The 14,086-nt window shown below is 66.7% G+C and overlaps 1 protein-coding gene across 1 annotated transcript; it reads right to left on the bottom strand.

Moving 5' to 3' along the window:
* Nucleotides 1–1,053: 1,053 nt before the first annotated feature.
* Nucleotides 1,054–10,749, bottom strand: RBBP8NL (RBBP8 N-terminal like). Its single transcript, XM_053890060.1, has 13 exons — nucleotides 10,585–10,749; nucleotides 9,737–9,779; nucleotides 9,102–9,197; nucleotides 8,705–8,817; nucleotides 8,012–8,084; nucleotides 7,487–7,617; nucleotides 7,258–7,340; nucleotides 6,873–7,039; nucleotides 5,800–6,484; nucleotides 5,423–5,549; nucleotides 4,883–4,953; nucleotides 4,011–4,140; nucleotides 1,054–2,379 (listed from the first exon to the last, which is right to left on the bottom strand). The coding sequence occupies exons 1-13, from the start codon at nucleotides 10,643–10,645 to the stop codon at nucleotides 2,249–2,251; spliced, it is 1,911 nt and encodes a 636-aa protein (XP_053746035.1). The 5' UTR covers nucleotides 10,646–10,749; the 3' UTR covers nucleotides 1,054–2,248.
* Nucleotides 10,750–14,086: the final 3,337 nt, after the last annotated feature.

The following is a 14,086-nucleotide window of genomic DNA, read 5'->3' as shown; positions in this document are numbered from 1 at the left end:
CATCTGCTCTGTCCAACTTTCTGCCTGGGACAACGACTTCAGGGTACTGTCAGGATTACTCAGGCTCAGTGAGGGACATCCCAGCACGGGGTCAGCAGTGCTGCTGCAGATCCAGGCACCTGCTGCTGGGTTGGCCCAGTAGTGCCTCTGCGTGTAGCTGCTGGGCACACACCCTGATCCAGGGAACCTTCTGAGCCCCTGCTGGGGAGGGCGTGGGGCGGGGCGGGGCAGACGCAAGCTGGCTGTGCGCTTCTGTGTGAGGGCAGGATGAGTGAGGGAGTCTCCCATCCCAGCTGGGGCCTGCTGCACGGCCACTCCCCCTTCAGTCCCCCGTACCCACCTCCCACCGTGGCCATGTCCCCTCCCACTGATTTTCATTTGCCAACACAGGTAGGCTCTCCCAGCGTCCGGCCTGTCCTCTTTCCTCTTCCCGATGCCCTACCAAGTTGGCCTTCAAGGCCTCTCCTGTGCTTGGGAGGGAGCGGACAGTTTCCCGTCAGGCAGAAAGTGGGGCTTGACCAAATGTGTAATGAGGACCGAACGCGGGCCGCCAGGCACTCATGGGCAGCAGAACTGCCCTGTGAAGGTCCCTCTTGGGGAGTCCCTGTGCCCATGGGTGGTGCCCACTGCCGCTGCTACCTGCCGGTGCGCGGGGAGTGGGCAGCATGGCGACTGGGGCAGCCAAGAGCCTGAGCTCCGGATTCGGCCTCCTCTGCCACCTGCCAGCTGGGCCACCTTGGGTCAGCTGCTTACCCTCCCCGACCTTCAGCCCCTCTGTCTGTGAAGTGGGGGCACTGTGTGTGACTGGCGGGGCTCCTGGAAGGAGTGAGACCAGAGCTGTGAAGTGCTGTGCCTAGACACAGAGTGGACCCTCAGTCCTGCCCAGTGGTACTAGAGGGGGGGGCCCTGGCAGGTGGGCAGCTGACAAACGGGTAGCTAACAGTTGAGCTGATGTCAGACGAGGAAGTTGAGAAGGGGGTGATGGGGGAACGGAGTGATGGAGGACTGTTATCTTTTGCTCCCCAGCCCCATCCATGCTTGTCCGCACACAGCTTTTATTTGATGTCAGATCAGAGCAACTTTTAACAATAGGAGTTTTCACACACACGCACACACACACACAGACGTGCACCTCCCGCCCCAGCTTCCCTCTTGGGCATTTAGTCCCTCTGATCTCTGGGGCCAGCAGGTGGGCAGGCCAGTGAGTGAGGGGGAGTGGTGCTCCCGTTGTCAGACCTGCACCCTCAATTTGTCGCAGGCCTTACCCGGCCCAGCCATTGCCCTGTATCCTGCCTTTGCCCAGAATGAGCAGTTCTCAAACTTCTCAGACTTCGAGTGCAGGCCTGCTCCCAAGACCCCAGTTCAGTGGGTCTGGAATGGGGCCTGGGAGCCTGTTTAAGCTCCTCCCCCAGAGGGTACTGAGACACACCCTCCTAAAGTGACAATGGCTGAAGGAGCAGGGTACCCCTGAGGGCTAAGGGTGCAATCCTGGCCCAGCCGCCCTGGGGTCCTGCAGGTGTGGTCTGGGGACACAGGAGTAGTCGGTCAGTGAGGAGGGTACTCTGTGTGGGGGCTGGGGCACATTTTCCGTTCTGTTCCCTGCAGCCCTCCCCAGAGTTTGCCCTGGTCCCTGTACCCTCTGCAAACGGGGCTGGTTTTGTTCCCAGGCCTGGATGCATTCAAGAGCCCAGGTAGTTGGAGACCCAGCTGACCCCCGGACTCTGCCAGCGGCACATGCCATCCCTTACACCTTTGTTCTTGGATACCCTCTCCAGTGGGGCGCCCACTGGCCTCCCAACACCCTGACTGCCGGCACGTTTGCAGGCTTCCACGAGGGGGCGCCCGAGACCACCACTCGCATTCCGCCCAGTCAGGGAGGGGGTGGCCAGGCGCGCAGGGCCCTGGGGGTCAGGGATGCCAGTGGAGTCTGAGATCGTCAGAAGTGGGGGCACTGCCCAGGAAGGGTTGCCTCCGTGCAGCAGGGGTGGGGACTGCGCTGGGCTGGAGTCTGAGTCACCCCTGCCTCCCCTGCCTCTGAGAACCCTACTGCCCCCCAAAGGAGCAGATGGGGTGAGGGTCGAGCGCCAGGACTAGCTGGTCAATCTGAGATGGGTGGAGATGGAGGGGTCCACGTGGCCAGCCAAAGACCCCCTCTTGGCCTTTCCAGCCCCTGTGGGGATGGTCCAGGTCCCGGTCCCCTCCTGCCCTGTGCTGGGCTGTCAGTTGGGTGTGGTGCCCCCGGGAGCAGCTAAGTCTCCTCCCAGCTGCCATTGCTTGGTGGGGGGCTGCCGTCCTCAGGGTCCCTTGGGCTCCCGGACCCCTCATGTGCTGTCAGGGGCTCCCCCGGATTCCTTCTCCCTGGGGGTGGCTTCTTGGAGGCTGTGGAGAGTAGACCGAGGTTAGGTGGCAGGCAGCAGTCTGTGTCCCCCTCACAGTGATGCTGGGTTCTTGCCCAGGGCCCTGTGGGCAGCGTTTGGGCAAGGGGAGCTGATGCGTTCCTGGAGGCACCAGACACCGGCGCGGGGCTGGTCCGATTGGAGGGTGGGCTCTCCCCCCAGGCATGTGACTCAAGACCATTTGGCCCCAGTGCCTCGATGCCTTGCTGAAGGCCCAGGACCTTCTAGATAAATCCCGCTTCTCGGGAAATGCTCTCAGAATCCCCGAGACACTGGTGGGGTGCCTCCATGGGCCTAGGGCGCAGTTGGTCTGTCCTCGGGACCCTCGCAGGTAGGTCCTGCCAAGATGCTGGGCCCTAATGGAACGAGGGCTCTGGGTTGGATAGGCCATGTTGGAATCCTGGCCCCACGTACCAGCCCTGTGGCCTTGGGCAGATTAACTCTTGGGGGTCTTGGTTTTCCCACCTGTGCAACAGTGATGCCCCGTCACTGGGCAGGGTGGTGAGGCCCACAGGCAGTTGATTCCATCTGCCACCTTGAACCTCCGCGTGGGCACAGGACCCAAGGGCGCTGCCCCTGGAGCCAGGCGGTGCCCGCCACAAGCTGGGCGACGCCGCCGTTCTCGCTGACGGGCAGTGTGTGCGTTGCAGGGTTTGGGTGGGTGTCGGCTTGGGAGCCCCTGGGTTCGCCCAGGGAGGAGACCGGGGATGGGACTTGGCTCAGAGCAGAGGGCGCGGTGGATACCCAAGAACCCCTGTGGACTGTGGCCACCAGGACAGTCTCCGAATATGCCGAGCAGGAAGTGCCTTGAAATATGACAGGTGTGCTGGCCTCCTCCATGGCTCGCCCGAGCAAACACAGGCCACTGTCGCTTTCCAGGCAACAATGGCACATTGTGGCGGCCACAGCCCAGCCTGCCTACTGCCGGTCTGCTTGCACAAACACCAGGGCGGCCTGTGTTATTAGCTCAGGCTTTCACAGGTTTTCAGCCCAGCTGCCTTTGTGGCCCGACCAGGAAGTGAAAGGTCATTCTGATACCCTCCGGCCGGCTCGGGCGGCTCTCCTGGGAGGGGCCCACAGCACCGCCCCCGGCAAACATTCCAGCAGCCCCCACCGCCTCAGTGGGAACAGACACACTCCGGGCCCAGAGGCCTGCACCCTTTGTGATGCCCCTTTCTGCAGGTGGACAGGAGGGTCTCGGAGACCCCCGCCATGAGGGGCCAGGAGAGGAGCAGGACTTCCGGGCCACCGGGCTTGGGGGCTGCTGTGGCCCAGGAAGCCCCTTCGCCCTGATGCCAAAGACGGTGATAACAACTGTCCTCAGCCTTATCCCACGGAAGTCTCACACTCACTCTGCTACTGCCACCCCCCCCCCCAACTGCTGGTTCTGGGAGGAAACTGAGGTTCGGGGTGACGGGACTGGCTCAGGCGGGACAGTGAGGCCGAGAAGAGCCAGGATCCACACTGTCCTGACCTGGGTCCCTGCTCAAAGGGGCCTGTGCCAGGGGGAGGTGCAAGGGCTGGTTTCTGTTCCGAGCGGCCACAAAGGTGGGGTGGGGGCGCTGTGCTTCGGCTGCCCCCCACCCCGTCCCGACGGCCGGTTCCCCGCGGTACCTCTGCACCAGGGGCCCGCGGCTCGCTTCCTCTTCTGCTGCAGGCTCTGCCCTCGCTCCTTGGTGCAGAAGCACCTGGGCCCCTCCCACGGTGTGCTGGGCTTGGCCCCCACCTCGCAGCTCTGGCCCACCTAGGGGTGTGGGGGTGGGGTGGTCAGGACGAGGGCCCTCCCCCGAGCCTGGGCTCACCTAGGGGCCTGGGGGTGTGGTCAGGACGAGGGCCCTCCCCCGAGCCTGGGCGCACCTGAGGGCTGTGGGGGTGTGGTCAGGACGAGGGCCCTCCCCCCAGCCTGGGCGCACCTGAGGGCTGTGGGGGTGTGGTCAGGACGAGGGCCCTCCCCCCAGCCTGGGCGCACCTGAGGGCTGTGGGGGTGTGGTCAGGACGAGGTCAGGACGAGGGCCCTCCCCCCGAGCCTGGGCTCACCTAGGGGCCTGGGGGTGTGGTCAGGACGAGGGCCCTCCCCCGAGCCTGGGCGCACCTGAGGGCTGTGGGGGTGTGGTCAGGACGAGGTCAGGACGAGGGCACTCCCCCGAGCCTGGGTGCACCTGAGGGCCTGGGGGTGTGGTCAGGACGAGGGCACTCCCCCGAGCCTGGGTACACCTGAGGGCCTGGGGGTGTGGTCAGGACGAGGTCAGGACGAGGGCCCTCCCCCCAGCCTGGGCGCACCTGAGGGCCTGGGGGTGTGGTCAGGACGAGGGCCCTCCCCCGAGCCTGGGCGCACCTGAGGGCTGTGGGGGTGTGGTCAGGACGAGGGCCCTCCCCCCAGCCTGGGCGCACCTGAGGGCCTGGGGGTGTGGTCAGGACGAGGGCCCTCCCCCGAGCCTGGGGCAGCCCAGGCTCAGCGGCCCCGCCCCACGGAGCGTGCGGCTCACCTCATCGTCCGAGGTGTCTGACTCGTCCAGGTCGTCCGACTCCAGCCACTGCGCTTGGGCCTTGCTGAGCTCTGCAGGACGCAGGGTGTGGGTCAGGCCGGGGTGGGGGGCCCTGGAGCCTAGCGGATGCACAGGCCTTTCTAGCAGGCCAGACTAAGAGTGGCAACTGCAGACGACACTGAGGCACCGAGGGGCCGAGTAACCTCCCCAGTGTCTCCGGGACCCTCTGCTGCGGCCCCACCTGCTGGGCTATCCCAGGCTTGGTAGCTGTGTGACGGGGAGCTCAGTACATGCCCTGAAGCCCTAATTGCTAGGATGGTCTTCCCTTCACTGCCTATGATCAGCGATGTGCCTGCCCTGGGCCCCCAACTCTTTTCTGGGACTGCAGCTGGGGTGCCAAGCCCTAGACCCAGGGTTTGGCAGAGCAGGTCCAGGGGGCTGAGCTGGGCCCTCGGACGGGCTTCCTCGGCGGCCACTGACCACGGCCCCTCCCGTCCCACTACCGCGCCAGGTGCTCCTGACCCCAGGCACTCATCCTACCTGGGTGGCCATCAGCATCGGGCCGGTGTGGGTGGGGGGGAGGTTTTGGTCTCCCCCTAGCTTCATCTCCCGTCCCGCTTGGAGAGGGCACGTTGGGGTGGGGCCCTGGAAGAGCTTGGGAGGGATCCTGGGGGCGAAGCGAGGAAGCAGCTGAATTCATCTGAGCCCTGCCCCCAGCCCAGCCTTGGGCACAGCCTAGCAGGCTCTGGCTGACCGCAGCTGGAGGGTAGCATCGCCTCTAGCGTGAATCAGGCAGCCAGGCTGTGTCACTGGGGACCGACCTGACGGAAAGAGGGGGGAGCACGGCCTGGGCCTGGCTGGATGCCGGGCCTGGGTTGGAGGCGCGTGGAGGCCGAGAACAGGGGTGGGCCCCTTACCGCAGGACTTGGGGGTCCTTCTGCCTCTGGAGCTCTGGCTCCCTTGGTGCCATTGCTGAGTCCCCAGGGTACAGGCTGGGCAGGCGGCTCTGCTCCGTGGGGCGGCTCTGGGCTGGGAGTGTGGGCAGCTGGGGGGCTGAGTGACCCCGGCTGGTCAGGAGGCTTGGGGGCATCCCGGCCCCGGCCGCGCTCCGAGAGGTCCAGGGGCTTGTCTGGGACATAGTCCTGTGTGGCTGTGGCTTCCTTTCCCCTGGGGCTACCTGGGCCGGTGGGCTGTGTGTGTCCCCCTCCGGACAGGGCTGCCTCGCCCTGGGGGCCTTCTGAGTCAGAGCTGACTGGTGGGGAGGGTGGGGTGCCCCCCGGCGGAGGCGGACCCCTCAGCCTGGCACTGCCCATCCGCCCCTGTGCCCGCAGCTGCTGTCCCTCCAGCCGAGGGTGTCGCATGTCCACTGGGCCCCCCCGGAGGCCCAGTGGGCCCATGGGCTCCTCCCAGGCCTCTGCCTCTCCAGCCTTCAGGCCCTGGGGCCGGGGACCGCTGGGGGCTGAGGCGGGGACTTGGGGGCCGCCGTGGGGGCTCTGAAGGTGCAGGGCCAGGTGGCGGTTCAGGAGGCAGAGGCGGTCAGCCCGGAGGGAGCGCTTCAGGGACTCATAGGTCATGACCGGGTGCCGGGCGGCCCGCAGAAAGCTGCAGGGAGAGGAGAAGCCCTGGGTTAGCCCCCATTTCACAGCCCGGCTGCCCCAGCTCGCAAGGCAGGCCCGCGCGCACGGTCGTGGAGGGGCCAGAAGTGACCTGGGGCCCAGGGCGCTGAGGAAGGAGCTGCACACAGAGATCTTTCTCTCTTCCGGGCCTTAGCTGCCTGCTCCGGCCCCAGCCCCTGTGTCCCGACCACACGATGCTCTCAGACACTGAGGATGGTCGGTCTTAGACCACTTCCGAGAGGGTTCCCGGGGCTCAGTCCCCATCTGCTACCCCCACACCTCCCTCCCCTTGTCCTGGCCGCCTCCTGAAGAGTGGGACCAGATTTGGAGACCGGGCGCTCTGCTGGGGGTGGCGGTGGCAGGCAGGGCCTCACCTGTCCAGGGGGAGGCTGTGCTCATTGGGTGGGCTGGGGGGGCTGCTCCCGGTGAGCGGCAGTGCGGGTGTCCCGTTGGTGGAGCCCCGGTCAGCAGAGCATGCCTGGGACCCAGGCCGCACCACGGCAATGGTCCCGTGCAGCTGGTTGGAGATCCGCTGGGGGCTCTGCGCCGGGTGGACGCGTCAGCCTGGGCGGGGGGCGGCTGCCGGCCTCTGCCCTTGTTCTCTGTGACTTTGGGCAAGTTAGCCGCCCGCTCTGAGCCTCGCCTCCACCCAGCAGTCCCTGGCTGGCCCACCTGCCACGTGGGGCTGGGCGCCGTGCCCGGCACAGAGCCTGGGGCTGCCTGGAAGAGGGGAGCAGGCTTGGGGGCCTTCGTGCTCACCGTGTCCGGGGCCCACGTCTCGGGCAGGCTGGCGCTTGGGGAGATTCTGGCTACTGGAGGTGTCCTGTACCCCGTGGACTTTTCTGTGGGAGGAGAAGCAGTGGGCAGGGCCGGTGAGGAGGCACTCGGAGGGGTGGCCAGCTCCGTCCTCCAGCCAGAGGGCTCCTCAGTGGTGCCCAACTTTCTGGCCTCTTGTCCCTCACGGCACCTCCCCTCTGGGGACTCCCACCTGGATGGTCGTCCTCGGCCTCCTCATGGCCTCCCGATGTCTTCTCGATGGCGGCCTTCCGAGCGCTCGGGGAGGGGAGTAGTAGGGGTGAGGGGGGGTCTGAGGCACCCTCCCTGTATTGGGGCTTGAGCCTGACTCCGGAGGGGAGACAAAGACAGGGAGGGTGAGCAAGGGCGGTGCCAGGACCAGGAAGGCCAGGGCGCACCCTCCTGGGGGACAAGCCACCCCTGCGGGGACACTCAGGTGACCAGGAAAGCACTCGCTCTTGACATTGCCTGAGACTCCGCCGTCCATGGCTCCACAGGGCTAAGACCTTGATGGCTGCCGCGGGTGTTGGGGACCCAGCTCAGTTTCTAGGGTGTCCCCCAGGCCCCCACTTGTTGGACTATGAGAGGTTAGAAGTCTGTGCCGTGGGGATGGCCTGTGGGGACCCCCCGGGGTCCTGTGCCCTCCTCTCTGCACCAGTGGCGGGGGCCTCCCGTGGAGGGGGTTTGGGGAGTGTGGGTGCTCACCTCCCCCACTCACCGTGGGCCCCGAAGCCGCTTTATCTCCTCCTTCAACGTCTCGTTTTCCCCCTGCAGGCGGTTCAACTCGTTGGCTGCAAAATGCGCTGATCAGTGAAGAACTGGGGGAGGAGAGGCAGGGCAGGGACAGGGTCCCCACAACACCAGGGAAGTCCCCCTCCTTGGCCTGTCTGCCAGCTGTGACTCCAGCACTCGGCCCGGGGTCTGGCAGCCCACAGGTGCCCCGTAAGTGCTTGCTGTGTGAGTGCGTGGTTGGACGCTACTGAGTAAACAGCACCAGGCTGTGGAGGCCGTCAAAAGTGGTGGGGACCCCCCCCCCCCGCCCCCCGCAACGAAGCTTGTCCCTGGGGCGCCCCCTGGGGGACAGGCGGCTTGTCCTCCTCATTGGCAGGTGGGGGCTCCGGACTCTGTGGGACTGTCCTCATCACAGGAAGGAGGGGTTGCGTCCCGAGGTCGGGGGCACCCCCAGCCCAGGTGACTGACCAGTGAGGGACATGCCGGGGCCCGCTGGGCCTTTTTTGTATCACTGTCTGTTTCCCCGAGACCCCCGTGTCAGGCCGAGCAGGTCCTGGGGGTCCCGGGACCCCCTGGGGGGGGCGACAGAGAGGTGCAGGGTAACGGGCCAGGGCTCACTGAGGAGGACGGGGATGGGGTGGGGCAGAGCAAGGTGCAGGGTGACAGGGGCGGGGCTCACTGAGGAGGACGGCGTGCTGCAGGTTCTGGAGGAGCGAGTTCTCGAACTCCTGCTGCTTCTTCCTGGCCAGCTCCTGGGTGACCATGCAGCGGTCGCACAGGCCAGCTCGCAGCCTGCGGTGTGGGGCGGGGGCAAGAGGCCACTCTCAGGACGGAGACCGGGGCCCCCAGAGGGGGCTGGGACCCTCGTTGCCCTGCTCCGGGGACGCGGCCCTGCCTTCCGCTGACCGCGGAAGCCCCGGCACGTGGGCTAAGCCTTCCCTGTTCTGCCGAGCGTGAGAAGGAGCCGCGAAAGTGCCTTTTACTCAGGGCTCGGCGGCACCGCCCGGCTCAGTCCCCCAGCGCGCGAGGCCTCCCGGCGGTCCGCTTGCCCTCCCGCCCCACCCCTGTCCACTCACCTGTTCTCCAGCACCCGCACGTTCTCCTTCAGCGCCTTCTGCTGCTCCCTGAGCTGATGGTTCTTGGCGCAGAGCTCTTCCACCCTCTGGGCGTCCCTGTGGGGGGCGAGCCGAGGCGCGGGTTCTGCTCTGCCCGGGGGGCCCCTCCTGCCGGGGTGAGTCCCGGGCTGGGTCCTGCGGGGTGCACCTGCTGGGAACGCTGGTAGAGCCGGCCTTACGAGGGCGGTGCCGGCCCAGCGGCCCAAACGCGAGCGTTCGTGGCCGCCTTGGCGACCGGCCGCGTCCACGCGCTGCTGGCGGTGGCACAGAAGTGCGGCCGTCTGTGAAGTGGCGATGCGAAAAGCTGCCCCGCGGGCCCTGGGGGTCTCACTGTTGGTGCCCTGGGTGCCCTGAGCGGATACGGCTTGCCCCCCCACCGGAGGGCCCCTGTTCGCTCGGCGGGGCTTGGAGGTTCCAGTCCTGGCTGCAGCGGCTACTCGAGGCACGGCTTCGGACCGGTGACTCAGCCCCGCCCCCAGCCCCGAGGCTCAGTTTCCCCTTCTGCATCACTGGATGGGGGCAGCGTTAGCGCCCTGGACTGTGGTCATTGTGTTTGCCACTGGGTTCCCACTGGGCCGGGGTCTGTCCTGACTCACCGGCATCTCTCGGAGTTCAGCTCTAGGAGTTTATTCTGCAGACCTAGGGGAGCCAGGAAAGGGGTGGGGGTCACCTCCTGTCCCTGGCTGTCAGGCAGGGCCCTCTGTGGACCCCCGCCACCTGCCTGGACCCCCTCACTGATTCCCCAAGGCCATCCCACCGGGCCGAGTCCTTGAGGGGTGTTTTCTGGGGGCACAGCCAGTGTGGAAATAAAACCCGCTCTCTGGGGAAGCCCTTGCCACTGGGCTGGAGTCTGACTTGGGCCCACGCAGTCCCCACCTCTCCAGGTCACCGGGGAAGAGATCCGGGCCCCTCGGGCCCTCAGGGTGGTGTGTGAGGGCTGTGGGCCGGCCGAGAGTGAGGGGAGTACGCTGGCCCCAGCCCCGTGATGGGGGGTGGAGTGGACAGGCCTGTGGGCTGGGGCAGATCTTGGCCTCGGGGGTCCTGTCGGGGAGCAGGATTTCAGCTCTAAACCCTGGAATGCTCTGGATGGGCCTCCATCCATCCCTGGAGGTGGGCAACCACACGGCTGTGGGCCGCCAGCACCCCTGCCCCGCCCTGGGTGAGGGGCTCATCTCAACCCAAGCGTCTGGCTTTCTGTTGGAGGCCTGGCTTTTTATTTCTGCTCTGCTGTCGGCTGACCCTTTGGGAGAACACCTTCCAGGGCCACACTCAGGGATGCTGATCTGAGGCTGGGCGCCTGCCTCCTCTGGGCTCTGGGTCAGGACTCCCCGTCTGGGCCTGGAAGGCAGGGCCCCCAGGTCTGGCTAGATTTGGAGGTTCGTGGAGGAGCATCCTGACCCGGCCCAGGTGAGGGCTGTGGACACCCGCCCCCCGTGGCACTCACCCCGGACCTCGTTCTCATGGACGTCCTTCAGCCTGTTCAGTGACTCCATGAAGCTCTCCATGGCTCCCGAGGGCTCTGGCCCAGGCCCCTCTGTGCTCAGGGTACAGGGATGGCCCCCTGGCCTCTACCGCCCCTCTGTCCCCAGCCTGTAGAGGAAGGCATGGGGAGAGGTCACTCTGGCCGGGGCAGGGTCTGTGTATGCAGGCGCAGATCCGCAGAAACACACGCACCGGCCTCGTCTGCCCAGGGAAGCGGGCCCCGTACTGAGAGGCCACAGGGTCCTGAGGAGGGGGCAGGAGTCCCACCGACTGCTGGCCCCACCCCCTCCTCCCCACAGGTCCTCAGAGGTACTTGGTTGGGCCGTGCACACCTTGAGGGTCCACTGCCTGAGGTCAGAATTGAGGGGCCCCGGGGGCTGGGGCCTGGATGCCCTTGCCCTCCCTCCCTTCCAGGCCTTTCTGGGCCCCGGGCAGCCTGGAGAGGTCTCTGGCGGGTGGGCAGCTGGGAGGAGTGGGCTCACAGGGCCGTGGGTCCCCGTGCCGCGCCCCACCTCCCCTCGCCTGCCGCTGCCCTTGCGGCCACAGATTGGTCCCAGGCCCGGGAGGCTGGGGCCACAGGTCAGGGGGCTGGGCCAGGCCTGGTCTGCAGTGGCTCCCGGCACCCATTACACGCTCTGTTAACCCGTGAGCTGGTTGCAACATGCAGAGCCCTTCTGGGAAGGTCTCTCTTCTAGGTGCTTCTCTGAGGGGAGGGGGCGCTGCCAGTTGCTGGAGCGAGTGCGGGCCTCCGACCCAGACCTCTGCTCTGGGCTGCCACGCGTTCAGGCTGCACTCCGTCCTGGGCCAGGCGGGGCGCCGTGCACGCCCTGTGTGTGTGTGTGGTGTGCGCACTGCACGCGTGGTATGTGTACGTGTATGTGCGTGTACTGTGCACGAGTACTGTGCGCACCCGTGTACTGTGCACGAGTACTGCGCGTGTGGTATGTGCCCGTATGTGCGTGTGCCATGCTGTGTGTGCGTGTATTAAGGGGTGCTGAGGCCCCAGCGCCCCTTCTCCCTGAGTTCGCCCCGAGTAATTGTGGATGGTCATCTGGACTCTGGCCTGTGTTTACCCAGGCTGCTGCCAGCCCCGCGGGATGGACGAGGCCCCGCCAGACGGACTCTTCCCAGGTGCACCTGGGGCTGGACCCCACCCTCTTCCTCTGGATCTCACCTCCAGGCCAGGGGAGGTGGCCTCTTCTGGGGTTCAGCCCAAGGAGCCCTGGGGTCCGTTGGACCCCGCAAGCAGGTGGCTGAGCTCCTGGTGCTCCTGGCCCCTCTCCTGCTGGCATCCCACAGCCGCCTGTCAGCCTCCTACATCCGCCCGGACCCCACCTTCCCTCTCCTGCTACGCCCACGGGGGCCCAAGTCACCCCCCTTCCCATGGGGACACACTCTCTGCACAGCACTGGGCCCTTCGAGGCCCTCGAAGCCTCCGCTCAAAGCTGCCCGTGGCCCCGTCACACCAGGCTGTGCCCGAGTCCTTGCCCTGGCGGCCCAAGGGAGCGCCGTCTCATCCCGTTTGCGCTGACGATATGCACACGAGTGTTTGCAGCAACGCCCACCGAACAGCCCCCCGCTGGGAACGCCCACGCGCCACTGCCAGTGTCCCTGCTGGGAGGGGGTGGCGGCTGCCCCCAGGGGCCGTCATGCTGTGCCACCGCATGATGGGAGCCGGCCCGGAAAGCCGGCCCGACTGGCGATTCCTGCTCACAGAGCACAGAAGGGGCACGATGCTCTGAGTGCTTGGAGTTGGGGGTGGAACCCAGGAGTGTCCTTGACTGTGACCCCAAGAGAACCCAGGGGTCGGGGCCAGCCGGAGGCTTCTGAAGCTGCCTGAGGGAGACTGGACCGTGGAGTGTGGCTCTCAGCAGCCTCTTTGGACCTGAGGTCAAGCATCAAAGCACCAGGGAGCCTCGGCCGGAGGACGCGGTGACATCCACTGGCCTGCACTGGCTGTGGGAACCAACTGAACAGGGCTGGCCGCAGGTGCTGGGATGCTGGGGCCCCTTAGCTTGTTCTGAGGGCCCGCCTGGGCTCTGGGCCACCCCCAAGTGATGGCCAGGGGCACGGGGGTGGCTGCTCGGTGGCTGTGTGTTGAGTGGGGATGACAAGAGTTTAGGAGGGGCCCCACCTCGAGGCTGGGGGCTGGAGCTCACCTGGTGAGGTTAGGAGACAAGACCCGAGATTCCTCGGGGCCGGGAGAGGCCAGCGCTCGAGCGAGGCATTAATGCCAGTCCCGGCCTGCTGTCCAAAGGGGGAAACCGAGGCCCAAAGAGATCACGTCATGCTCCCCAGCCACCCGGGAGGAAGTGGAGCTGGGGTTTGAACCGGCTCCGGGATCCGTGGATGCTGTGCCCTGCCCCGCGCGCACCGCTGGCTCGTTCCCCTGTGGCCCCGCGGTGCTGGCTGGGGGGCTTTTAATCGTGCAGCAGGGCCCCCGGAGCCACGCAGTGAGCAGGGGCCTCTGCGGACTCAGGAGGGCTGGGCGAGGAGCGCCAGGCAGGGGCTGAGTCGCGGTGCTTGAAATTCCACCCAGACCCGCCAGACAGGCCCGCGCCTGGTCCACAGGGAGCCGCCCGAGGGAGCCTCTGGTGCCCATAGGCCTGGGAGCAGCCCTGCACCCTGAGCCTGAGCGGGAGGTGGGCCAGGGTCCCCACGACGACACCAGGGTGCCGACGCAGGGCCGGTGGACCCCGTTCCCCCCACCTCAGGGCCCCTCAGGCCCCACCTGACGAGAGGAGATGGTCTCTTGCACGCGGGGCAGGGCATAGCAGCGACACAGGGCAGGTTGTCCTGGTAGGTGGAAATAGAGCTGGAAGGGATGCATCATGCGGCAGCCTCCCCTCCCCTCCCCTCCCCTCCCGCCCCTCCCCTCCCCTCTCATCTCCTCCCCTCTCCCGGAGAGGCCCAGAGCCATCCAGCTCATGGGCGACAGTGTTGCAGGGATTGTGTGACCTCCCCGGGGGGGGCAGGTGACAGCGCATCTGGCTAAGGCAGAGTAGACAGACTCTGGGGTAGACCCTGTCCTGGCCTCCACTCTCCTGGAGGGGGGAGGGTCTAAGGAAGGGGCGGGAGGTGGAGGCAGGTGGTCCCCACCTGCCTGGAGCCAGCTCTCCCCAGCAGCTGCTCCGTGTTTTGCTGGGAGTGCTCGCAGGTGGGGGGCTGGGCCCCGGTCTCTGGGCCCGGGTGGCCTGTGCACAGGAGGGGGTGGCCTGAGTCGCTGGACGGGGTGCGATGGGGACGGAGGCCTGAGCTCTGCTCCTCGGGGCCCGTGGACACTCTGGACGCCTGTACCAGAAGGTCTCTGCTGGGGCTGAGCCCCCGGAAGGAGCAGGCTCCTTTCTATCTATCTAGGGACAGCTGTGCAGGTGACACCTTCCAGAGGACGCGTGTCCAGGCAATGCGCGTCCAGCCGAGGACCTGGCAGTGGAGTGCTCAGCTAAGTGCAGATGGAGACCCTG

The sequence above is a fragment of the Panthera pardus genome, unplaced genomic scaffold, assembly GCF_024362965.1.
Source record: "Panthera pardus isolate Hobbes unplaced genomic scaffold, ASM2436296v1 HiC_scaffold_25, whole genome shotgun sequence".
Lineage (NCBI taxonomy): Eukaryota > Metazoa > Chordata > Mammalia > Carnivora > Felidae > Panthera > Panthera pardus.
This window is presented reverse-complemented; position numbering and strand designations above follow the sequence as displayed.

Excerpts from the sequence above, each read along its gene's own strand:
- RBBP8NL (XM_053890060.1), bottom strand. The coding sequence starts at position 10,645 with ATGGAGAGCTTCATGGAGTCACTGAACAGGCTGAAGGACGTCCATGAG. Across the intron at positions 6,485-6,872 it reads CACAGCCTCCCCCTGGACAG|CTTTCTGCGGGCCGCCCGGC; the intron begins GTGAGGCCCTGC and ends CTCTCCCTGCAG. Across the intron at positions 4,141-4,882 it reads CAGACACCTCGGACGATGAG|GTGGGCCAGAGCTGCGAGGT; the intron begins GTGAGCCGCACG and ends CCACACCCCTAG.